The 25,465-nt window shown below is 42.6% G+C and overlaps 1 protein-coding gene across 8 annotated transcripts in view; it reads right to left on the bottom strand.

Annotated features, from left to right (window-relative positions):
* Window positions 1–8,228: 8,228 nt before the first annotated feature.
* LOC139232434 (disabled homolog 2-interacting protein-like) overlaps window positions 8,229–25,465 on the bottom strand; it is a 1,003,994-nt gene continuing 986,757 nt past the window's right edge. For all 8 annotated transcript variants that reach the window (XM_070862610.1, XM_070862602.1, XM_070862603.1 and 5 more), the window contains 2 exons: window positions 23,641–23,728; window positions 8,229–11,953 (listed from right to left, as the gene is read on the bottom strand). In XM_070862610.1, coding sequence (XP_070718711.1) covers window positions 11,786–11,953; window positions 23,641–23,728 — 256 coding nt within the window. In that variant the 3' untranslated portion in view covers window positions 8,229–11,785. The remainder of the gene's footprint in view (window positions 11,954–23,640; window positions 23,729–25,465) is intronic.

Below are 25,465 nucleotides of genomic sequence, written 5' to 3'. Positions count from 1 at the left end.
GCGGGAGTCAGGCAGTTCGAGGAGGCGGGAGCTCGGAGCAGCGCGAGCCCGGAGTCGGCGAGAGGCCTATAAAGGCCAGCGGGAGTCAGGCAGTTCGAGGAGACGGGAGCTCGGAGCAGCGCAAAAAAGAAGTAGAAAGAAACCGAAAGGTGACGTCACAGCCAAGGGGGTAAGTGATTGGCTGGTGATTGGTGAGTAGTTTTTCTTTTTTCTCTTCTATAACAGTGAGTAAACTTTAGCATTGTTGTTGCCAATTTAAGTGTATCAAAGGGTTAAGTCATGGCAGGAGAGCTTGGTCACGTGTTATGCTCCTCCTGTACCATGTGAGAACTCGGGGACACTTCCGGTGTCCCTGATGACTAAGTGTGCGGGAAGTGTATCCGCCTCCAGCTCCTGACAGACAGCGTTGCGGAATTGGAGCTGAGGGTGGATTCACTCTGGAGCATCCACGATGCTGAGAATGATGTGAATAGCACATTTAGTGAGTTGGTCTTACCGCAGGTGAAGGGTCCACAGCCAGCTAGGGAATGGAAGACCAGCAGGAAGAGCAGTGCAAGGAAGGTAGTGCAGGGGTCCCCTGCGGTCATCCCCCTGCAAAACAGATATACCGTTTTGAGTGCTGTTGAGGGGGATGACTCATCAGGGGAGGGCAGCAGCAGCCAAGTTCATGGCACCGTGGCTGGCTCTGCTGCACAGGAGGGCAGGAAAAAGAGTGGGAGAGCGATAGTGATAGGGGATTCGATTGTAAGGGGAATAGATAGGCGTTTCTGCGGCCGCAACCGAGACTCCAGGATGTTATGTTGCCTCCCTGGTGCAAAGGTCGAGGATGTCTCGGAGTGGGTGCAGGACATTCTGAAAAGGGAGGGTGAACAGCCAGTTGTCGTGGTGCACATTGGTACCAACGATATCAGTAAAAAAAGGGATGAGGTCCTACGAGATGAATTTAAGGAGCTAGGAGCTAAATTAAAACGTAGGACCTCAAAAGTAGTAATCTTGGGATTGCTACCAGTGCCACGTGCTAGTCAGAGTAGGAATCGCAGGATAGCACAGATGAATACGTGGCTTGAGCAGTGGTGCAGCAGGGAGGGATTCAAATTCCTGGGGCATTGGAACCAGTTCTGGGGAAGGTGGGACCAGTACAAACCGGACGGTCTGCACCTGGGCAGACCGGAACCAATGTCCTAGAGGGAGTGTTTGCTAGTGCTGTTGGGGAGGAGTTAAACTAATATGGCAGGGGGATGGGAACCAATGCAGGGAGACAGAGGGAAACAAAAAGGAGACAAAAGCAAAAGACAGAAAGGAGATGAGTAAAAGTGGAGGGCAGAGAAACCCAAGGCAAAAAACAAAAAGGGCCACTGAATGTAAAGGGGCTGCAGGAGGGGTCAAAACTAAAAATCATGGTTTAAAAACTAGTATTAAAACACTCTACCTAAACGCATGCAGCATTCGAAATAAAGTAAATGAGTTGACGGCACAAATCATTACAAATGGGTATGATTTGGTGGCCATTACAGAAACATGGTTGCAGGGTGGCCAAGACTGGGAATTAAACATACAGGGGTATCTGACAATTTGGAAAGATAGACAAGAAGGGAAATGAGGTGGGGTAGCTCTGTTAATAAAGGATATCAGGGCAGTTGTGAGAGACGATATTGGCTCTAATAAACAAAATGTTGAATCATTGTGGGTGGAGATTAGAGATAGTAAGGGGAAAAAGTCACTGGTGGGCGTAGTTTAGAGGCCCTCAATTAATAACTTCACGGTGGGGCGGACAATAATCAAGGGAATAATGGAGGCATGTGAAAAAGGAACGGCAGTAATCATGGGGGATTTTAACCTACATATCGATTGGTCAAATCAAAATCGCACGGGGTAGCCTGGAGGAGGAATTCATAGAATGAATACGGGATTGTTTTTTAGAACAGTATGTTACAGAACCTACAAGGGAGCAAGCTATCTTAGATCTGGTCCTGTGTAATGAGACAAGAATAATAAACGATCTCCTAGTAAAAGACCCTCTCGGAATGAGTGATCACAGTATGGTTGAATTTGTAATACAGATTGAGGGTGAGGAAGTAGTGTCTCAAACGAGCGTACTATGCTTAAACAAAGGGGACTACAGTGGGATGAGGGCAGAGTTGGCTAAAGTAGACTGGAAACACAGACTAAACGGTGGCACAATTGAGGAACAGTGGAGGACTTTTAAGGAGCTCTTTCATAGTGCTCAACAAAAATATATTCCAGTGAGCAAGAAGGGCGGTAAGAGAAGGGATAACCAGCCGTGGATAACCAAGGAAATAAAGGAGAGTATCAAATTAAAAACCAATGCGTATAAGGTGGCCAAGGTTAGTGGGAAAATAGAAGATTGGGAAAATTTTAAACGACAGCAAAGAATGACTAAGAAAGCAATAAAGAAAGGAAAGATAGATTACGAAGGTAAACTTGCGCAAAACATAAAAACAGATAGTAAAAGCTTTTACAGCTAAATAAAATGGAAAAGAGTGACTAAAGTAAATGTTGGTCCCTTAGAAGATGAGAAGGGGGATTTAATAATGGGAAATGTGGAAATGGCTGAGGCCTTAAACAATTGTTTTGCTTCGGTCTTCACAGTGGAAGACACAGAAACCATGCCAAAAATTGCTGGTCACAGGAATGTGGGAAGGGAGGACCTTGAGACAATCACTATCACTAGGGGGGTAGTGCTGGTCAGGCTAATGGGACTCAAGGTAGACAAGTCCCCTGGTCCTGATGAAATGCATCCCAGGGTATTAAAAGAGATGGCAGAAGTTATAGCAGATGCATTCGTTATAATCTACCAAAATTCTCCAGACTCTGGGGAGGTACCAGCAGATTGGAAAGCAGCTAATGTAACGCCTCTGTTTAAAAAAGGGGGCAGACAAAAGGCAGGTAACTATAGGCCGGTTAGTTTAACATCTGTAGTGGGCAAAATGCTTGAAACTATCATTAAGGAAGAAATAGCGGTTCATCTAGATAGGAATAGTGTAATCAAGCAGACGCAGCATGGATTCATGAAGGGGAAATCATGTTTAACTAATTTACTGGAATTCTTTGAGGATATAACGAGCATGGTGGATAGAGGTGTACCGATGGATGTGGTGTATTTAGATTTTCAAAAGGCATTCGATAAGGTGCCCCACAAAAGGTTACTGCAGAAGATAAAGGTACGCGGAGTCAGTGGAAATGTATTAGCATGGATAGAGAATTGGCTGGCTAACAGAAAGCAGAGAGTCGGGATAAATGGGTCCTTTTCGGGTTGGAAATCGGTGGTTAGTGGTGTGCCACAGGGATCGGTGCTGGGACCACAACTGTTTACAATATACATAGATGACCTGGAAGAGGGGACAGAGTGTAGTGTAACAAAATTTGCAGATGACACAAAGATTAGTGGGAAAGCGGGTTGTGTAGAGGACACAGAGAGGCTGCAAAGAGATTTAGATAGGTTAAGCGAATGGGCTAAGGTTTGGCAGATGAAATACAATGTCGGAAAGTGTAAGGTCATCCACCTTGGGGGAAAAAAAACAGTAAAAGGGAATATTATTTGAATGGGGAGAAATTACAACATGCTGCGGTGCAGAGGGACCTGGGGGTCCTTGTGCATGCATCCCAAAAAGTTAGTTTGCAGGTGCAACAGGTAATCAGGAAGGCGAATGGAATGTTGGCCTTCATTGCGAGAGGGATGGAGTGCAAAAGCAGGGAGGTCCTGCTGCAACTGTACAGGGTATTGGTGAGGCCGCACTTGGAGTACTGCGTGCAGTTTTGGTCACCTTACTTAAGGAAGGATATACTAGCTTTGGAGGGGGTACAGAGACGATTCACTAGGCTGATTCCGAAGATGAGGGGGTTACCTTATGATGATAGATTGAGTAGACTGGGTCTTTACTCGTTGGAGTTCAGAAGGATGAGGGGTGATCTTATAGAAACATTTAAAATAATGAAAGGGATAAACAAGATAGAGGCAGAGATGTTGTTTCCACTGGTCGGGGAGACTAGAACTAGGGGGCACAGCCTCAAAATACAGGGGAGCCAATTTAAAACCGAGTTGAGAAGAAATTTCTTCTCCCAGAGGGTTGTGAATCTGTGGAATTCTCTGCTCATGGAAGCAGTTGAGGCTAGCTCATTGAATGTATTCAAATCACAGATAGATAGATTTTTAACCAATAAGGGAATTAAGGGTTATGTGGAGCTGAGTCCACGGCCAGATCAGCCATGATCTTGTTAAATGGCGGAGCAGGCTCGAGGGGCTAGATGGCCTACTCCTGTTCCTAATTCTTATGTTCTTATACACACACAAATTGAGAGTATTACATAAGAACATAAGAAATAGGAACAGGAGTAGGCCATATGGCCCCTCGAGCCTGCTCTGCCATTCTATAAGATCATGGCTGATCTGATCATGGACTCAGCTCCACTTCCCCGCCCGCTCCCATTAACCCCTTATTATTGAAGAAACTATCTATTTCTGTCTTAAATTTATTCACTGTCCCAGCTTCCACAGCTCTCTGAAGCAGCGAATTCCACAGATTTACAACCCTCAGAGAAGAGATTTCTCCTCATCTCTACTTTAAATGGGCGGCCCCTTCTTCTAAGATCACGCCCCCTAGTTCTAGTCTTCCCCATCAGTGGAAACATCCTCTCTGCATCCACCTTGTTAAGCCCCCTCATAATCTTATACCTTTTCAATAAGATCACCTCTTTCTTCTGAATTCCAATGAGTAGAGGCCCAACCTACTCATCCTTTCCTCATAAGTCAACCCCCTCATCCCCGGAATCAACCTAGAGAACCTTCTCTCAACTGTGTCCAAAGCAAGTATATCCTTTTGTAAATATGGAAACCAAAATTGCACGCAGTATTCCAGGTGTGGCCTCACCAATACCTTTATATAGCTGTAGCAAGACTTCCTTGCTTTTATACTCCATCCCCTTTGCCTATCTTAAATACATAAAATGTAATGTAAAATCTTCCGTTATTAAATGAATTAAATGACTGACTGATCGATTACCTGTTGTACTGAAAGTCTACATGGCTCGAGTCTGCAGGGCCTCCGAACGCGAGCTTTATTCTCTCTTTAGTGCACTGACTACAGAAGCCCGAGGCTCCACAAGGCCTGAACTAGAATCGCCTGCCATTACCTGGAGCCCTTGTGCTCCGGGATCCTCTCGCATGTCTAAAACGGCCATAAGAACTTCCCTGCTGTCAAACTCAAGGTACCGGGAGTGGAGCAAACCATTCTTTTTGATATCTATAATAGTTTTGATTGTATATGTAATTTGTAATGGAAATAATATTTTGAAAATGTAGTCCTACAATGAATGATGATTCTGAAGCCAGCATTCCCACATCTATCCTCTCAGATTAATCCTCTAGCTACGTAAACGGCACACGCTTATTATACAATGGGTGTCAGCTTTTACAGTGCAATGTGAACAAAATGCATGATATATTGTTAAATAAAACCTTCCAGCTTTGCAACAGAGTGACAGTGCGTTCAAGTTTATTCACATGTAGTTATTACTGTACCATAAAATGCATCCAGAACAGCCTCGATGGTGTTATTGCAAAACACTCCCTTTACTTAATTAACTCTGTATTTTGCTGTGTTCTTAATTGAAACGCACTTGACTGTAAAGGGAATATTTTCTGAGATACATTTTCAACACCTTGTTACAGCACCTGTTGAGAATCTGCTTCAATTTATCCTTTATTCATAATTAATTCAAGTAAATTTGACAAAAACTTTTAAATTGGCAAACATGCATGGGAAGGCCATCTCCTGATGAGAGCTATTCTAACTTAATAAAATTAATTGCATTTTCACTGTCATGTACAAATAATGACCATCCCCCTAGTACTAACATAACACACTATTAGTCACAGAATGGACTGCAAGTACGTTGTGATGCAGTCAGTGATAAAAAAAACTGTTTTCCTATTTTAAAAAGGCTGCTCAGTTAATCATTTTTCTAAATTTATTTTAGGGATATCTCTGCAGAATGGAAAGTTATTTGTTAATTAATAGAAGCTCCTTTTATCAAAATGTTATGCTGTGCACACTTCTGTCAAAATCTACTAGATTAATTGGTCTAACTTTATGCTTGAGGTACTGAATAAATGGTGCAAGGTATCTCTGACATCACACACTGTTGGGTATTCATAGGGGTCCTTGTGCAGGACCATCGGTGGGTCGGGGCCATCAGAGGGAGCAGTGTGCAGTGGCATACCACTGCAGGGAGCAGTGCGTGCTGCTGCAGGAGGGCAACGGCTGCGAAGCCAGGTCGCTGATTGCAGTGCGGGCAGGCACAGCAGGAGGAGCGAAGGAGTGGCAAGAGTTTGTAGATGGAGATGACCGGCGCCCAGGAGAGGCCTGAGTCTGGGAGCCAGAAGAGGCGGGGGCCCAGGGGCAGTACGGGCCAGCCCACACTGCGATATGTGTGCGCACTAGGTCCGTGCAGCAGAACTGGTCTCCAGTCGTCTTGGGTAATCCTTGCCATTGGACCAAGACCTAGCTCTGTCAAGCCCGTGTGGTGGCTGGTGTGCAACAGTCACCCCATGTTAAAAAATCCAAGCACAGACATCTTCCACCCTCCAAGATGTAGTTCGGGATCTGGAATTTTAGGTCCTTCATTGAAATACCTGTGAACTCATCCCTTTTTGGCGTGGAAGCAAGTCATCCTCGCTTCGAGGGACTGCCTATGATGATAATGAAACATTTTAAAATCTCTTGTAGTAATAGAAACAGCATTATATGTGATAGTAACTAGAGTGCCAGGATTAATGGCCTATTGGTTCTGAGTGTAGGTCATTTGTAGGTTTAATAGTATAATATTTAAAGCATTAACTGACCATAAAATGTAATTTTATTTGTATTTGAAAAAGAACATTACTCGCATTTGCCAATTATTGCCTTCCATTTGCAGCGTTTAAAGACTGAGTGATCAGTGCAGATATGATGCAAGGTTTTTTTTATGCAACATATAGAATTTTTTGCCGTTTACTATTTTATTGGATTAATTTGTCCAAGAGGATTGTATGTACATAAAGACGCAGCATGGGTCTCTTTCTTCGGTGAAATGAAGAGTTGTTGAGATGAACATCATCCAGTGCCCACGCGCAGCAGCGCCCCCACCAGCCAGTGAAGAGCGGCAGATTTGGCGGGTTTTTGAAAAGTGCTTCACGGAGTCAGCGGGAGAGAGCCGGACAGACAGAAGTTAGGTCAGCTCTGAGACACAACAGGGAAATAGATCTGCAGCAGGCAGTCCTGCCAGCTTTATTTTTATTTTTTTTAATTGTCTCGGTCCAGGGTTATATCCTACAACCAGGCTGCAGTAACCCTGAGTGAGCTCTCCCCTGGGCGGGGGGGGAGAAAGCCCCCTCGCAAGACTGGACGACTGTGCAGCTCGAGTGCCTGCGGGCTGGACAGAATGAACTGGCAGGCTGTATTTTGCCCACCCCTGATCTAGGTGGTAGAGGTCGTGGGTTTGGGAGGTACTGCCCAAGAAGCCTTGGCGATTTGCTGCAGTGCGTCTGTTAGATGGTACACACTGCAGCCATAGTGCACCGGTGGTGGATGGGGTGCCAATCAAGCGGGCTGCTTTGTTCTGAATGGTGTTGAACTTCTTGAGTGTTGTTGGAGCTGCACTCATCCAGGCAAGTGGAGAGTATTCCATCACACTCCTAACTTGTGCCTTGCAGATGGTGGAAAGGCTTTGGGGAGTCAGGAGGTGAGACACTCACCACAGAATACACAGCCTCTGACCTGCTCTTATAGCTACAGTATATTTCTAGTTAAGTTTCTGACTTCCAAAAGTGTGATGCCCATAATTGGACATTACTCCAGCTGAGGCCAAACTGGAGTTTTATATAGGTTTAACAAAACTTCCTGACTTTTGTACTCTCTGGCTCTATTGATCCAGTCTGCTTTGTTAACCTGTCCTGCCTCCTTAAAAATTGTACCATTTAGCATGTATTATCTCTCCTCATTCTTCCGACCACAATGTATTACCTCACACTTTCCTGCTTTAAATTTCATCTGGCATGTATCCACCCATTCCACCAGCCTATGTCCTCTTGTAGTCTGTTACTATCTTCCTTACTGTCTACGACAACAAAAATAATTTGTAACACCTTTTGTGTTTTATGATTGAAAGTGTCTGTAGCAATAATGTTCCAAGTGTCAAAGTGTGATATACAATGACATTACACAAATCAGTTAAAATAGCTAAATAAAACTTTAATAAGTCTAGTTGCAAATGTACATAAATTGCACAGCCACATATTTTAACACAACCAACTTCTCTGTACATTATTACAGGTTAAGTAAGCTGAACAGAGTCCAGCAAATACTTTAAACATACTTACAAAAGTGTAAGGATATAAAACGTACAACAGCTTTCCAGGGACAAGTATCAGTGGGCACCAGTTAATCGGAGGTATGTCCTTGGGCACAGCATTTGAGGACAAAGATGCAGAGGAAATAATTTGTATTATTTCAATTCCTGATTTGTTTGCGACAAATTAAAGCATCAGACGCAATGCCACACATTCTGTGATAGTAGTCGCATTTTAAATTTAGGTTCTAGAAAAAGAATGTTGAAAACTATGTCCGACGTAGAACTTTTAGCTTTTTATCGTTAAAGCAAAAAAAGTACTTTTTAAAATAATCACCATGTATATTTTTCCATTCCAACATTGCAGTTACAGCCAATAGCACAGCATTCGATTCCAGGGCTTCCGTGGTTTTTTTTAAGGTTGGGAATAACTCTTAAATTGCAGTTCATACATTCCAGGCTAAAAATTGCCAATGAAAACATACAAACTTGCAGTATCCCAAGATGCCAATGGATGCAAAATCTTTGGCATAATGCTCCATTTGAGGAGACTAAACAGTGTCGCCTTTTTAGGAAAGCTTCTATCTGAAGAAAATGCCGCAGACTCCTCGGCCACTACTATCTTGGGAGACTTGTGCTGTTTATGCTCCTACCACAGTTGTTCAAACTCTTGAGGATGTTGTTGCCCTCCTAAAGGTGTCCATTATTCTTAAAAGAAATTAAAACCTGCTCTTTAAGTATTTTGGCTTTTCAGGGTTATTATTTGGTGAAAACATTGGTGCATAGGAGCAAATTGTGTTTAAAGATACTTGTTCAAGTGCAATACTGAGTAATGTGCATTTCTAAAATCAATTTGAATGTATATAAGTTTGGCAAAGAAGCAGTTTTTCAAACTTTGTTTGTGTGGGGAGCCCCCTGCAAACAGTGGCACACTCTCCAGGATCATTCTGCAAATATCAATTAATACATTCCCAGGGGCTCCCGTCTAAAGACAGTGTCAGCTACCCAAAAAGAAACAGTTGTTATTGCAAAGCATGTTTTTAGTAATATACAGCAACAGAAATAACGCTAGTGTCAATGACTATAGAAGATTTAGAAAGTTGGTGACCTCAAGGACCCATCTGTGGACCTCAGTCTACAGCACAGGAGTTGAAACAAAGAGAAATTATAAGGTCTATGGAGTGGCTTTTACATAAAGAAAGGATTTATGTTAAAGGACTTTCACAGTTTATAAAAGAAATAAAATTAACAATGTGCAGTTTAATTCAAATTGTAAACATGGCTTCTTATGGATCCACAAAATATTTTAAATGCACTTAAAAACAAATCAATTATAAAACTTTTTAAACTACAATTAAAAAATACAAACTGACAAAATAAAAGTAAAAATCCTATGTAAGGTAGACATAGTTTAATTATAATAATGCTATATGGGTATAGACCTTCTGGTTTAGCAGTGCACTTAAAAAGCTGACTTATTTCACATCTTAGTTTTGCTAATGTATCGTGTTTCAGGGTGCTGTGATATTGTAGCCCGCTGAGGCTGCTTGCATTCCATGGCAGTGCCTAAATCAGTCCACAGTCCCCTTTCTCTGTGAAACCACTATGAGCTGGCTAGTTAGCTTATTGTACCAAATCACTGGTGCAGTCGTGATACTTGTCATACATCAGTGTAGCTAAATACAAATGCAACTTAAGATGCTGCAAATCTAAAAAGTCAAGAAGTATAACAAATGGCCTTGAAAACTACAGAACCACAGATTGCAATCACACAGTGATTTTGTTTGCCTATATAAAGTGGTTTTAATTTGCCACCACTGGCTTTTATCAGACATATTTTTAACAACATAAACAGCAGTTATAGATGCAGTCACTCTGCCGCGACTTTGAGACAAGCAGTACCAGAAACAGATGTTTACTATATACAGTTTATGTCAGATACATAGAATTTTAACACAGTACAGATGCAAAAACGGACTCATACGGTTAAAAATAAAATCGGGAAGAGTCATTCTTTCTCTCAGGGTTTTTTTAAATACCCCCACAAACACGCGTAGGTATAAATTTAATAGAGCTATTATCACTGTATAGTTGTAAAGGTTTAGTTTTAAAATCAGGATTTTTTTTTTGAAGCAGCAGTGGCCAAGTACATCTGTTTCCATGGGAGCAGCAGGATATGGAAGATGCACCAAAACCATCAATTTGTGCAGGAAAGCCTTTATGGTAAAATTAAGTTTAAAAAAAAATGGTGCTCATATGAAAAAATACCAGCTTATCAAGTCAGACTCAATGTAACTGAGAAGATAAATAATATCAAATGCATCCAAAAGTAGTGATTCATGTACTTGCAGTGAGTACAAGCTTGCCATCTGCTTCTTTCATATATCACTGATTCATGGGCAGTGCTTTGCTATCGTTTCCGATTGAGTCAAAGGGTCTTTTCGTAGGCAGTTTTATTCGGTAATAAGCTGTCCTGTGCAGTACTCCCAGTGCAATCCTCATTTTCTGATATCACTAATAACTTTACTGTAGTGGTTTCAAGCCCTCAAAGCATTTTTTCTCTAAAACAGAAGATGGCTTTACTTGGTTGGATGAGTCGAGCACTATGATCCAGCGAGCAGACTGTGCATGAATCCATACCTTTCCATCAGCTGTTAAGATGTAGCTTTTTCTTATAAAAGGTTTCAAAATCGGAAAATTGTATTCCCCCAAAGACAACTTCATGTGCATGGTAAAAGTGCAATACAGACACAGAATTGGAGAGCTGTCAACAGCAACCGACAGATATTCTTCCTCTTACTTAACCTTCAGGGATATAAACAGCACGCTGAAGCACATGGGAGGTCAAAATCGGAATTATCTAAGTCAATTTATACACAACAGGAAAAAGTACTGTAACTTGTATAAAACTGGCTTATCAGTAGGTCTGTATACCCGAGTTTGGTGGAAATAAAGCAATAACCAAATATCCCCGGTTTCTACTGAGAGGCATTTACAAGGCAAGTTGAGTGTACAATGAAGTTGAAGGTAGTAGTTAGTACTTACAGTGGCATGGCCCAGGAGTAATCAAATAGAAACTGCATTGGTGAAAAACAACATTTCTGAGCACTACCTTGTGGTTATGGTTATTTCATCATCAAAATCCCACTGCACACTTAAGTTTTCGAGTTTCAGCACCCAAATTTACTTTATTGTATAGATTCTATGGTACTCCAGTGCAAGATGTTTGATTCAAAACTTTCTAAGGCTTACTTACTACTGTTTTTTTTTCTTTAATAACATGCTTCTTTGTGACTCCAGGTAGCCATTTAAATGTATTTTTATAAACAAAACACAAATTTAATCACGATATTTGGATGCAGATGTCGCTGATGCCGGTGCCTGTGTTGTAAGCACTCTTGATATAAGCTAATTCCTTTTACAGGTGCGGATCGTCACATTAGCAGTTGCTGCTGTTTCTGAATTCCCCGTTCTCGGTGATCTGCAGCTTGGTGGGATTGGTCGGGGAGATTCCATTGCGGCTCTGCATGCTATATCGCTCCTTCAACTGTGTCAGTGCGCTCATCAATCGGGCGTTAGCTGCATCCAGCGAGACAATGCGTTTCTCCTGTTGAAAACAACACCGTGTCCTTCAGTTTAAACGTATCAGATACAGTAATTGCTTTTTAAAAAAAACCACCCCAATACTAAAATAATGTATAACTTAAAAAAAAACCAGACATATTCTGTATAATTTTATTGAAGATTTCAGGAATTTAACTTATTTCCAAGTATTTGTCTGAAACAAAGCCAGCCCTTTAGCAGTTCAAAAAATAAATAGATTAAGTTAATCTCTGTAGCATTTCCAAGGCCAGGCACTGTCGTGCTGTTGCCTAGCATCAGGTCCCAATAGTCCAACTGCTCAAAGCAACAAACCGAGGAGAAGGAAATGTTTCAGCATCAAGCCCCCAAAATGCCGGAAAGGTTGGGAGCTGTGCTGCCTTGCTGCAAGCTTTCCAAAATTGCCAGACCTTCCAACCTAAGGAAAATTTTACAAGGATGAATCCTCAAGTATGAGCTGAAGCCATGATCAAATGTGCTGGGGATTGGGGGCTGCTTTGGGCTCCCATAAATCTTGGTTTGTTGCAAACTTTTCATTTATTCCATTTGATATGTTTATATATGCACGTATACGCACACAAGCATTAAACCTCCTAGGTGTTTGTTCTGAGATGAGGCTGATTCGGAAGGTCTGAAGTGCTAAATAATTTTCAATTACACAAAGGGACAGTCTTTTTCAGAAAGATACCCACAAGACGAAGGCCACCGTTATACCTTAATCATTGGAGGGTTTTCTTTTCTCTCTTTATATATTGCCTTCTCTCCCACTTTGTTTGTTATTGTTCTTCTGAATGCTGTGTACTACAAGTAGAGTATCCGAAATCTGGAAACCTTGGGACCGAGGCCGTTCCGGATTTCGGAACGTCTTTCTGACGTCCTGAATCCGGAAACGTCCAGGTCGAGGTAAAGGGAGAGGGCGGGAGTGGCGGGCCGGGTGGGGGGGTTCCGGGTTCGGCAGCATCGGCTGTAGGTCAGGGGTCAGCGGCCGGGAAGTACCTGCGTTGAAGACCTGCAAAAAGGGTAAGCTAAAGTTTTTATTCTTTAATTCTTTTTCATCGATTTAGTAAGTATTTTGCGAATATTTTGTGTATTTTTATTTTTTGCAATTTTTTTTGTTGTTGGGTGTTTTTTCCCTTCCCCAGGCCCATTCTGACAGGACTGGACAGGTTAGATGCAGGAAGAATGTTCCCAATGTTGGGGGAAGTCCAGAACCAGGGGTCACAGTCTAAGGATAAGGGGTAAGCTATTTAGGACCGAGATGAGGAGAAACTTCTTCACTCAGAGAGTTGTTAACCTGTGGTATTCTCTACCACAGCAAGTTGTTGAGGCCAGTTCGTTAAATATATTCAAAAGGGAGTTAGATGTGGCCCTTACGGCTAAAGGGATCAAAGTGTATGGCGAGAAAGCAGGAATGGGGTACTGAAGTTGCATGATCAGCCATGATCATATTGAATGGTGGTGCAGGCTCAAAGGGGTGAATGGCCTGCTCCTGCACCTATTTTCTATGTCACTTGCAGCGGTAATTGGTTTAAAAAAAATGTCTGGAATCCAGAAAACGTTCCAAAATCCAGACAACCCCGCCACAGATCGGCCCGGTGTTCGGATTCCGGATGCTCAACCTGTATTAACCTCTCATGGAAACATCAGGGGTATTTGGCAATTCCGAAGGACAGACAGAAAGGAAAAGGCGGTGGGGTAGCTCTGTTAATAAAGGATGAGATCAGTGCGTTAGTGAGAAATTATATTTACTCAGAAGATCAAGATGTTGAATCAGTTTGGGTGCAGATAAAGAATAATAAGGGGGAAAAAGTTGCTGGTGGGCTTAGTCTATAGACCCCCTAACAGTACCTACACTGTTGGACGGAGCATAAATCAAGAAATAATGGAAAAAAGGAACGTCAATAATCATGGGCAATTTTAACCTTCATATTGATCGGACAAAGCAAATTGGCCAGGGTAGCCTTGAGGAAGAGTTCATAGAGTGTATCCGGGATAGTTTCCTTGAACAATATGTTGGGGAACCAACCAGGGAGCAGACTATCTTAGATCTGGTACTGTGTAATGAGACAGGATTTAAAAAAGATCTCCTAGTAAAGGATCATCTCGGAATGAGTGACCATAACATGACTGAGTTTCAAATTCAGTTGGAGGGTGAGAAAGTTATGAGGAAAGGTTGAGTAGGTTGGGCCTCTACTCATTGGAATTCAGAAGAATGCGAGGTGATCTTATCAAAACATATAAGATTATGAGGGGGCTTAACAAGGTGGATGCAGAGAGGATGTTTCCACTGAAGGGGGAGACTAGAACTAGAGGGCATGATCTTAGAATAAGGGGACCACCCATTTAAAACTGAGATGAGGAGAATGTTCTTCTCTGAGAGTTGTAGAGCTGTGGAAGCTGGGACATTGAATAAATTTAAGACGGAATAAACAGTTTCTTAAAAGGGGTTATGGGGAGTGGGCAGGGAGATGGAGCGGAGTCCATGTCAGATCGGCTATGATATTGAATGGCGGAGCAGGCTCGAAGGGCCGCATAGCCTACTCCTGTTCCTATTTCTTATGTTCTTATGTGAAGTTGGATCTCAAATCAGTGTCCTAAGCTTGAATACAGGAGACTACAAAGGTATGAAGGCAGAGTTGGCTAAAGTGGACTGGGAAAATAGAAGTGTGGGACGGTTGATGAGCAGTGGCAGACATTTAAGGAGATTTTTCATATCTCTCAGCAAAAATATATTCCAATGAGAAGGAAAGACTAAGAGAAGGGATAACCATCCATGGCTAGCTAAGGAAATAAGGGATGGTATCAAATTGAAAACAAGGGCATACAATGTGGCCAAAACTAGTGGGAGGCCAGAGAATTGGGAAACTTTTAAAAGCCAGCAAAGAACAACGAAAAAAATAATAGAGAGGGAAGATAGATTAAGAGAGTAAACTAGCACAAAATATAAAAACAGATAGTAAGAGTTTCTACAAATACACAAAAAGGAAAAGAGTGGCTAAAGTAACTGTTGGTCCCTTAGAGGATGAGAGTGGGGAATTAATAATGGGGAACAGGGAAATGGCAGAGACTTTGAACAAATATTTTGTATCAGTCTTCACGGTAGAAGACACTAAAAACATCCCAATAATGGATAATCAAGGGGTGAAAGGGAGGGAGGAACTTAATGCAATCACTATCACTAAAGTAGTAGTACTCGGTAAAATAATGGGACGAAAGGCAGACCTGATGGCTTGCATCCTAGGGTCCTAAAAGAAGTGGCTGCAGAGATAGATTACAACCAATGCATCCACTATCAAAATTCCCTGGATTCTGGGGAGGTCCCAACAGGTTGGAAAACCGCCCCTATTTAAAAAAGGAAGCAGAGGAGGACAAAGGGTTTGATTGGGGCAGGGAAAATAGAGTACGAGAGGAAGCTTGCAGGGAACATTAAGATGGACTGCAAAAGTTTCTATAGATATGTAAAGAGAAAAAGGTTAGTAAAGACAAACGTAGGTCCCCTGCAGTCAGAATCAGGGGAAGTCATAACGGGGAATAAAGAAATGGCAGACCAATTGAACAAGTACTTTGGTTCGGTACTCACTAAGGAGGACACAAACAACCTTCCGGATATAAAAGGGGTCAGAGGGAGGAACTGAGGGAAATCCTTATTAGTCAGGAAATTGTGTTGGGGAAATTGATGGGATTGAAGGCCGATAAATCCCCAGGGCCTGATGGACTTAAGGAGGTGGCCTTGGAAATAGCGGATTCATTGACAGTTATTTTCCAACATTCCAAAGACTCTGGATCAGTTCCTATCGAGTCGAGCCAATATAACCCCACTTTTTAAAAAAGGAGGGAGAGAAAACAGGGAATTATAGACCGGTCAGCCTGACATCAGTAGTGGGTAAAGTGATGGAATCAATTATTAAGGATGTCATAGCAGCGCGTTTGGAAAGAGGTGACATGATAGGTCCAAGTCAGCATGGATTTGTGAAAGGGAAATCATGCTTGACAAATCTTCTGGAATTTTTTGAGGATGTTTCCAGTAGAGTGGACAAGGGAGAACCAGTTGATATGGTATATTTGGACTTTCAGAAGGCTTTCGACAAGGTCCCACACAAGAGATTAATGTGCAAAGTTAAAGCACATGGGATTGGGGGTAGTGTGCTGACATGGATTGAGAACTGGTTGTCAGACAGGAAGCAAAGAGTAGGAGTAAATGGGTACTTTTCAGAATGGCAGGCAGTAACTAGTGGGGTACCGCAAGGTTCTGTGCTGGGCCCCATTGTTTACAGTGTACATTAATGATTTAGACAAGGGGATTAAATGTAGTATCTCCAAATTTGCGGATGACACTAAGTTGGGTGGCAGTGTGAGCTGCGAGGAGGATGCTATGAGGCTGCAGAGTGACTTGGATAGGTTCGATGAGTGGGCAAATGCATGGCAGATGAAGTATAATGTGGATAAATGTGAGGTTATCCACTTTGGTGGTTAAAAACAGAGAGACAGACTATTATCTGAATGGTGACAGATTAGGAAAAGGGGAGGTGCAACGAGACCTGGGTGTCATGGTACATCAGTCATTGAAGGTTGGCATGCAGGTACAGCAGGCGGTTAAGAAAGCAAATGGCATGTTGGCCTTCATAGTGAGTGGATTTGTGTACAGGGGCAGGGAGGTGTTGCTACAGTTGTACAGGGCCTTGGTGAGGCCACACCTGGAGTATTGTGTACAGTTTTGGTCTCCTAACTTGAGGAAGGACATTCTTGCTATTGAGGGAGTGCAGCGAAGGTTCACCAGACTGATTCCCGGGATGGCGGGACTGACATATCAAGAAAGACTGGATCAACTGGGCTTGTATTCACTGGAGTTCAGAAGAATGAGAGGGGACCTCATCGAAACGTTTAAAATTCTGATGGGATTAGACAGGTTAGATGCAGGAAGAATGTTCCCAATGTTGGGGAAGTCCAGAACCAGGGGTCACAGTCTAAGGATAAGGGGTAAGCCATTTAGGACCGAGATGAGGAGAAACTTCTTCACTCAGAGTGTGGTGAACCTGTGAATTCTCTACCACAGAAAGTTGTTGAGGCCAATTCACTAAATATATTGAAAAAGGAGTTAGATGTAGTCCTTACTACTAGGGGGATCAAGGGGTATGGTGAGAAAACAGGAATGGGGTACTGAAGTTGCATGTTCAGCCATGAACTAATTGAATGGCGGTGCAGGCTCGAAGGGCCGAATGGCCTACTCCTGCACCTATTTTCTATGTTTCTATGACAGAAAGCAGGAAACTATAGACCAGTTAGCCTAACATTTGTCATTGGGGAAATGCTGGAGTCCATTATTAAGGAAGCAGTAGCAGGACATTTGTAAAGCATGATTCAATCAGGTGGAGTCAACATGGTTTTATGAAAGGGAAGTCATGTTTGACAAATTTGCTGGAGTTCTTTGAAGATGTAACGAGCAGGGTGGATAAGGGGGAACCAGTGGATATGGTGTTTTTGGATTTCCAGAAGGCATTCAATGAGGTGCCACATAAAAGGTTACTGCACAAGATGAAAGTTCATGGGGTTGGGAGTAATATATTAGCATGGATAGAGGATTGACTAACTAACAGAGAACAAGATTCGGGATAAATGGGTTATTTTCCAGTTGACAAACAGTAACTAGTGGGGTGCCGCAGGGATCGGTGCTGCGTCCTCAACTATTTACAATCTATATTAATGACTTGGATGAAGGTAGCGAGTGTAATGTAGCCAAGTTTGCTGATGATACAAAGATGGGTGGGAAAGCAAGTTATGAGGAGGACACAAAAATTCTGCAAAAATATATAGACAGGCTAAGTGAGTGGGCAAAAATTTGGCAGATGGAGTATAATGAGGGACAGTGTGAGGTTATCCACTTTGGTAGAAAAAATAGAAAAGCAAATTATTATTTAAATGGAGAAAAATTACAAAATGCTGCAGTACAGAGGGACCTCGAGGTCCTTGTGCATGAAACACAAAAAGTGAGTATGCAGATACAGCAAGTAATCAGGAAGGCAAATGGAATGTTGACCTTTATTTCAAGGGGGATGGAGTTTAAAAGCAGAGAAGTCCTGCTACAACTGTACAGGGTATTAGTGAGGCCACACCTAGAGTACTGCGTACAGTTTTGGTCTCCATGTTTAAGGAAGGATATACTTGCATTGGAGGCTGTTCAGAGAAGGTTCATGAGGTTGATTCTGGAGATGAGGTGGTTGACTTATGAAGATAGGTTGAGCCCATACTCATTGGAGTTCAGAAGAATGAGAGGTGATCTTATCGAAACATAATGAGTGAGCTCGATAAGGTGGATGCAGAGAGGATATTTCCACTCATAGGGGAAACTAAAACTAGGGGGCATAGTATCAGAATAAGGGGCCACCCATTTAAAACTGAGATGAGGAGGAATTTCTTCTCTGAGGGCTGTGGAATTCTCTGCCCCAGAGAGCTGTGAAGGCTGGGTCATTGAATATATTTAAAGCGGAGATAGACAGATTTTTGAGCGAAATGGGAGCGGGCAGGGAAGTGGAGCTGAGTCCATGATCAGATCAACCATGATATTAAATGGCAGAGCAGACTCGAGGGGCCAAATGGCCTACTCTCCTGCTCCTATTTCTTATGTTCTTATGTGTCTTTGGTAAATAAATAATAACTTATTTATATAGCACCTTTAACATAGTAAAACGTCCCAAGGTGCTTCACAGCACTGTTACAAGATAAATTTGACACCGAGCCACAAAAGAAAAAATTAGGCACATGACCAAAAGCTTGTTTAAAGAGGCAGGTTTTAAGGTGCGTCTTAAAGAGGGGCTTAGGGAGGGAGTTCCAGAGCTTGGGGCCCAAACAGCTGAAGGCATTGCCATCGATGGTTGAGCAGTTATAATGAGTGATGTTCAAGAGGACAGAATTTGATCCCTGCCAATGCTTATCTATAAAAACACCACAAAGAGGCACGGGCCATTCTGCTCCTCACACGCACTGCACCATCTCATACTCAAGTTTATATTAACAGAGACTAAGTAGTCATCTCACCTCTAATTATGCAACAAAGTCTTACTGCTTAATGGAGTATAACTTGAGACGAGTGCAAGTATAGTGAGCAGAATCCATAAATAATTTACATTTTGGGGCAATTTCTTCCAACCTTACATAGGGAGTTTATGTCATGATATTGAACTTGTGTAAGAATTATTGTGTCAGGATGGGTTAGAGACAAAATTCAATGCAACTGCAATGTCAGCCTGTATCTGTTCAATAAATATAGCAGGATCATAAGCAGCAGTTTGGAAGAGAACTATTACAGAGTTGGTAGCTCTGCACTAAATCTGACTAGTGTGAATCAGTATGCGTGAAAAAAAGTAACGAATAAACTGTGGAAACTGACACAGAATGGAAAAAAGACTCGCATTTATATAGCGCCTTTCACAACCTCAGGACGTCACAAAGTGCTTTACAGCCAATGAAGTACTTTTGAAGTGTAGTCACTGTTGAAATGTAAGGAGGGGGAAAATAGAGTATGAGAGGAAGCTCGCCGGGAACAAAAAAACTGACTGCAAAAGTTTCTATAGATATGTGAAGAGAAAAAGATTAGTGAAGACAAACGTAGATCCCTTGCAGTCAGATTCAGGTGAATTTATAATGGGGAACAAAGAAATGGCAGGCCAGTTGAACAAATACTTTGGTTCTGTCTTCACGAAGTAAGACACAAATAATTTACCGGAAGTACTAGGGGACCGAGGGTCTAGTAAGAAGGAGGAACTGAAGGATATCTTTATTAGGCAGGAAATTGTGTTGGGGAAATTGATGGGGTTGAAGGCCGATAAATCCCCAGGGCCTGATAGTCTGCATCCCAGAGTACTTAAGGATGTGGCCCTAGAAATAATGGATGCATTGGTGATCATTTTCCAACAGTCTCTCGACTCTGGATCAGTTCCTATGGACTGGAGGGTAGCTAGTGTAACACCACTTTTTAAAAAAGGAGGGAGAGAGAAAACGGGTAATTATAGACCGGCTAGCCTGACATCAGTAGTGGGGAAAATGTTGGAATCAATTATTAAAGATGAAATAACAGCGCATTTGGAAAGCAGTGACAGGATCGGTCCAAGTCAACATGGATTTATGAAAGGGAAATCATGCTTGACAAATCTTTCTGGAATTTTTTGAGGATGTAACTAGTAGAGTAGACAAGGGAGAACCAGTGGATGTGGTGTATTTGGACTTTCAAAAGTCGTTTGACAAGGTCCCACACAAGAGATTGGTGTGCAAATTTAAAGCACATGGTATTGGGGGTAACGTACTGACGTGGATAGAGAACTGGTTGGCAGACAGGAAGCAGAGAGTCGGGATAAATGGGTCCTTTTCAGAATGGCAGGCAGTGACTAGTGGGGTGCCGCAGGACTCAGTGCTGGAACCCCAGCTATTTACAATATACATCAATGATTTAGATGAAGAAATTGGGAGTAATATCTCCAAGTTTGCAAATGACACTAAGCTGGGTGGCGGTGTGAGCTGTGAGGAGCACGCTAAGAGGCTGCAGGGTGACTTGGACAGGTTAGGTGAGTGGGCAAATGCATGGCAGATGCAGTATAATGTGGATAAATGTGAGGTTATCCACTTTGGGGGCAAAAACACGAAGGCAGATTATTATCTGAATGGCGGCAGATTAGGAAAAGGGGAGGTGCAACCAGACCTGGGTGTCATGGTTCATCAGTCATTGAAAGTTGGCATGCAAGTACAGCAGGGGTGAAGGCGGCAAATGGTATGTTGGCCTTCATAGCTAGGGGTTTTGAGTATAGGAGCAGGGAGGTCTTCCTGCAGTTGTACAGGGCCTTGGTGAGGTCTCACCTGGACTAGTGTGTTCAGTTTTGATTTCCTAATCTGAGGAAGGACATTCTTGCTATTGAGGGAATGCAGCAAAGGTTCACCAGACTGATTCCCGGGATGGCTGAGCTGACATATAAGGAGAGACTGGATCGACTGGGCCTTTATTCACTTTAGAAGGATGAGAGGGGATCTCATAGAAACATATAAAATTCTGACGGGTCTGGACAGGTTAGATGCAGGAAGAATGTTCCCGATGTTGGGGAAGTCCAGAGCAGGGGACACAGTCTTAGGATAAGGGGTAGGCCATTTAGGACTGAGATGAGGAGAAACTTCTTTACTCAGAGAGTTGTTAACCTATGGAATTCTCTACCGCAGAGAGTTGTTGATGCCAGTTCGTTTGGATATATTCAAGAGGGAGTTAGATGTGGCCCTTACGGCTAAAGGGATCAAGGGGTATGGAGAGAAAGCAGGAAAGGGGTACTGAGGTGAATGATCAGCCATGATCTTATTGAATGGTGTTGCAGGCTTGAAGGGCTGAATGGCCTACTCCTGCGCCTATTTTCTATGTTTCTATGAATAAACATCTAAGGAGTTGCAGCTAGTAACTTAGGGCCCAAATTTAGCCCACCTGTTTTTTCAGCGCACTCATGTGAGATGCGCTGACTTCCTAGGATCAAAATGGTGCCAAAAAGATGATCCTGGATTCTGACCCCTCTGTCGACTCTCCCGGGGGCGGGCGGGGGGGGGGGAAGGGAGGGAGGAGAGGAATGGGTGGGGGGGGGGGTGCGGGAGGGAAGAGTTTTGATGGGTGGGAAGGAGAGGTTTGATCCGGTGGGGGGGGGGGGGGGCGGGGGAGAGAGAGAGGAGAGCTGAGAGTTTTGATGTGGGGGGGGGGGGGGGAAGAGAAAGAGAGTGTTTTGATTTGGGGGGGGGGGACCGCGGAGGAAGAGGGTGTGATAACTGTGTAGCCAGTAATTTTAATGAGCATACTCAAGACTTTCCTTAACCCTGTTGATGAAAATACTTTCCTACGAGCAGGAGGTAATTCTATTATTTATTTGGATACTTTGAAAAAATTATGTAAATGTTTTGTCTCTTTACTACTTTTATTTTTGTAGTTTAAGCTTCCATGAATGCTTCTGTTGTATAGTAAATTAACTTTGCGAAGTTTGTCAGTCCTGTATAGCTGTTTGATCTTATTCACATTCTTTAGTCAAGTCGTTAAGTACCTACCTGCGTTGATTTCTTAACTCTCCGCAAGGGTTTTCTGTGCAGCCACAAGTGGCCACATACGCTGGCCTAAGTTAGTTTGGAGCAACTATTAGCTATCTAAACTAGCTTAAATGGCCAAAACGGACATAAGTGGCTGGTAACGCCCCCTTTTGAACAAAACTAAACTAAACTAAAAAAATCCTACTTAACTCACTTACACTGGCGCAAATTGAATGTGCAAAATGGGGATTTTTAAGATACTCCAGAAAAATCAAGTTGCTCCAAAAAAAACGGAGCAACTCCTGGGCAATTTTGGGCCCTTGGTTTATACCCGAGCTTGCAGGTCACATGATGTATCCAGTGCCTTTGTAAACAAAGTGTGATTTTATTGAAACACACTTCAGGCTCAGGAAATATTATTTGGAGGTTTTGATTCCGAATACTTCTACCTGCAGCGCAGATTTCTACTAAATGAATTTCTCGAGAGGTGGTCTTTATAAGGCATGTACTGCAGCCCACAGGCTATAGTGAGGCTAGCCAAGGATTTCAGCTTTTCCTGTGCTTCAGACAGTGCCAGGACACCATCCTGCTGGAACAGACATGGTATCTCAGCAACATACAAGAATGGGTGACCCATTTCAGTCAGTTTACGTCATGAACAAATTGAAACTGGCAAAAGCACATCATTACGGCTAGCAGCAGTAATTGCTTTACTAATGTTTATGGACACGATAAAATGAAAATGATAATGTTCAAATTGTGTTCTATTACATAGCTTGGGGTAAGCAGTACAGCGGAGAGCAATGCTGAAAAACCCAGATATCGTGGCCAATTTTTAAGAGTTAAAATCGTCCTTATTATACGAGTAGCCTGACTCAGTAAAACAATGACTGCAATAATTTTCTTATGTAACTACACATTCACCGAGTGCTGCTGATACATGTAATGGTGCTAATCATTGTAACAGTAACATAGTTTCACAATTAACTATACACAATAATTAATTACTGTATATCAAATTCAAGTGATTCAGTGGTAGCGCTCTTGTCTTTGAGTCAGAAGCTTGTGGGTTCAAGTCCCACTCCAGGACTTGGAGCACATAATCTAGGGTGGCAGTTCAGTGCAGTGCCGAGAGAATGCTGCATTGACAGAGGTGCCGCCTTTTGGATGAGATGTTAAAACAAGGCCCTACTTGCCTCTTCAGATGGACGTAAAAGTTCTCCCAGTATCCTTATTAATAATTATCTCAGCTAACAGTACCAATAAAACAGATTGTCTGGTCATTTATCTCATTTGTTGTTTGTGGATCCTTGCGGTGCACAAACTGCCTATCATGTTTGCCTATATAACAAGTGACTACATTTAAAAAATAATCCATTTACATTGGAACGCCCTGAGGATATGAAAGGCGCTATCTATACGAATGCAAGTTCCTTCCTCACATTTTCGTCGCCAGCTCAAAATGTATTCATTAATTTCTGAATTCTGAGGAAGAGTTGCACCAGTCTCTCATTAACCCGTCTCTCTCATTTAGGTGTTGACCAACATGCTGTGAAATTTTAGCATCTTCTGTTTTTATTTCATGTGTTAATTGTTGAGCAGAACCCCCATTTTAAGTCAAACTTTGTTGTGTAAAGGGCAAGACAGACAGCCTCTAACCTGTGCCTCAATGATCTTCTGCTTAGAATCTACTGCTGCCTGCATCTCTGCATGATCTTTCTTCAGCTCATCTTCAACAGCCATTAATCTATAAGGAGAAAACATGAGTAACACAGCATGTTCAGTAGTACTGATCAAACAGACTTGAAAGCTCAAGTCAATCCTGTAGCGATCAGCGATCAAACACTACACAGCGCTGATTAGCCATATTCTATTACATTCTGAACAAATGAGGTGCTATCAGGTGCAGCCGAACCTTCTTTACCATTCAATCATTTTGCAATAATCATTACTTTAATTGCAAGGGAGCACACAGCACAAAAATAAAAATTCTACCCTCCTCTTCTGCAGGTGCCGATTCATGCTTGGATACTGCTTCACAGGTGCCACTCTTCCCTCAGTACCTCACCCATGCAGTCAACATTTGTGTGAACTTTTGCAGTGAGTACCAGCAGGCAGCCTTACAGCCAAGCCCAAATCCGTCTCACCCAGAATTCACACATTCCCACTTCCAACGTAGGCCACTGGATAACAATCAATAGCAAGATCCCGGGATGATTTCCCCCTCCCTACCAAGAGACCAATTACAGCCTTCGTTCAGCTGTCCTGGCTGAGAACGGCTAAACCTGGGACCTTGTTAATCTGCTGCTGATAGGAGAGAGCTAATCACTGGGACAGTAATATATGTGCTTTAAAAATCAACTATAAAGTGTAATTAATAATGACTATATTTTAGTAACTTCTTGGATAAAGTATAATATTTGACAATTTTTGAATTTTGGTGATTACTAGGTGGTAAAACAGTAACTAGAAGTGGAGGAATCGAGGGATGCCAGGCAGGTCAGGCTGTACTGGAGGGAGACGTCACTCTCCTAATGGTACCATCCTACCCATATTTACTGGCAGAGGTGCAGTCATCTGGTAATAACCATACAGAGAGTTACACCAACCTGGTAATAACCATAGAGAGGTGCACCCACCTGGTAATAAACAGAGAGAGAGTTACACCAACCTGGTAATAACTACAGAGAGGTACACCCACCTGGTAATAACCATAGAGGGGCACAGCCACCTGGTAATAACCATAGAGAGAGGTGCAGACACCTGGTAATAACCATAGAGAGGTGCAGACACCTGGTAATAACCAGAGAGAGAGGTGCAGACACCTGGTAATAACCAGAGAGAGGTGCAGACACCTGGTAATAACCAGAGAGAGGTGCAGACACCTGGTAATAACCATACAGAGAGGTGCAGACACCTGGTAATAACCATAGAGAGGTGCAGACACCTGGTAATAACCATAGAGAGAGGTGCAGACACCTGGTAATAACCATAGAGAGAGGTGCAGACACTTGGTAATAACCATACAGAGAGGTGCAGACACCTGGTAATAACCATACAGAGAGGTGCAGACACCTGGTAATAACCATAGAGAGGTGCAGACACCTGGTAATAACCATAGAGAGAGGTGCAGACACCTGGTAATAACCATACAGAGAGGTGCAGACACCTGGTAATAACCATACAGAGAGGTGCAGACACCTGGTTATAACTAGGAACTGAAGGAAATCCTTATTAGTCAGGAAATTGTATTCGGGAAATTAATGGGATTGAAAGACGATAAATCCCCAGGGCCTGATAGTCTGCAACCCAGAGTACTTAAGGAAGTGGCCCTAGAAATAGTGGATGCATTGGTGATCATTTTCCAACAGTCTATCGACACTGGATCAGTTATAATGGACTGGAGGGTAGCTAATGTAACACCACTTTTTAAGAAAGGAGGGAGAGAGAAAAAGGGGAATTATAGACCGGTTAGCCTGACATC

Source organism: Pristiophorus japonicus, chromosome 20 (assembly GCF_044704955.1).
Source record: "Pristiophorus japonicus isolate sPriJap1 chromosome 20, sPriJap1.hap1, whole genome shotgun sequence".
NCBI classification, from domain to species: domain Eukaryota; kingdom Metazoa; phylum Chordata; class Chondrichthyes; family Pristiophoridae; genus Pristiophorus; species Pristiophorus japonicus.
The sequence above is the reverse complement of the archived record's forward strand: the minus strand, read 5'-3'. Positions and strand labels throughout refer to the sequence as shown.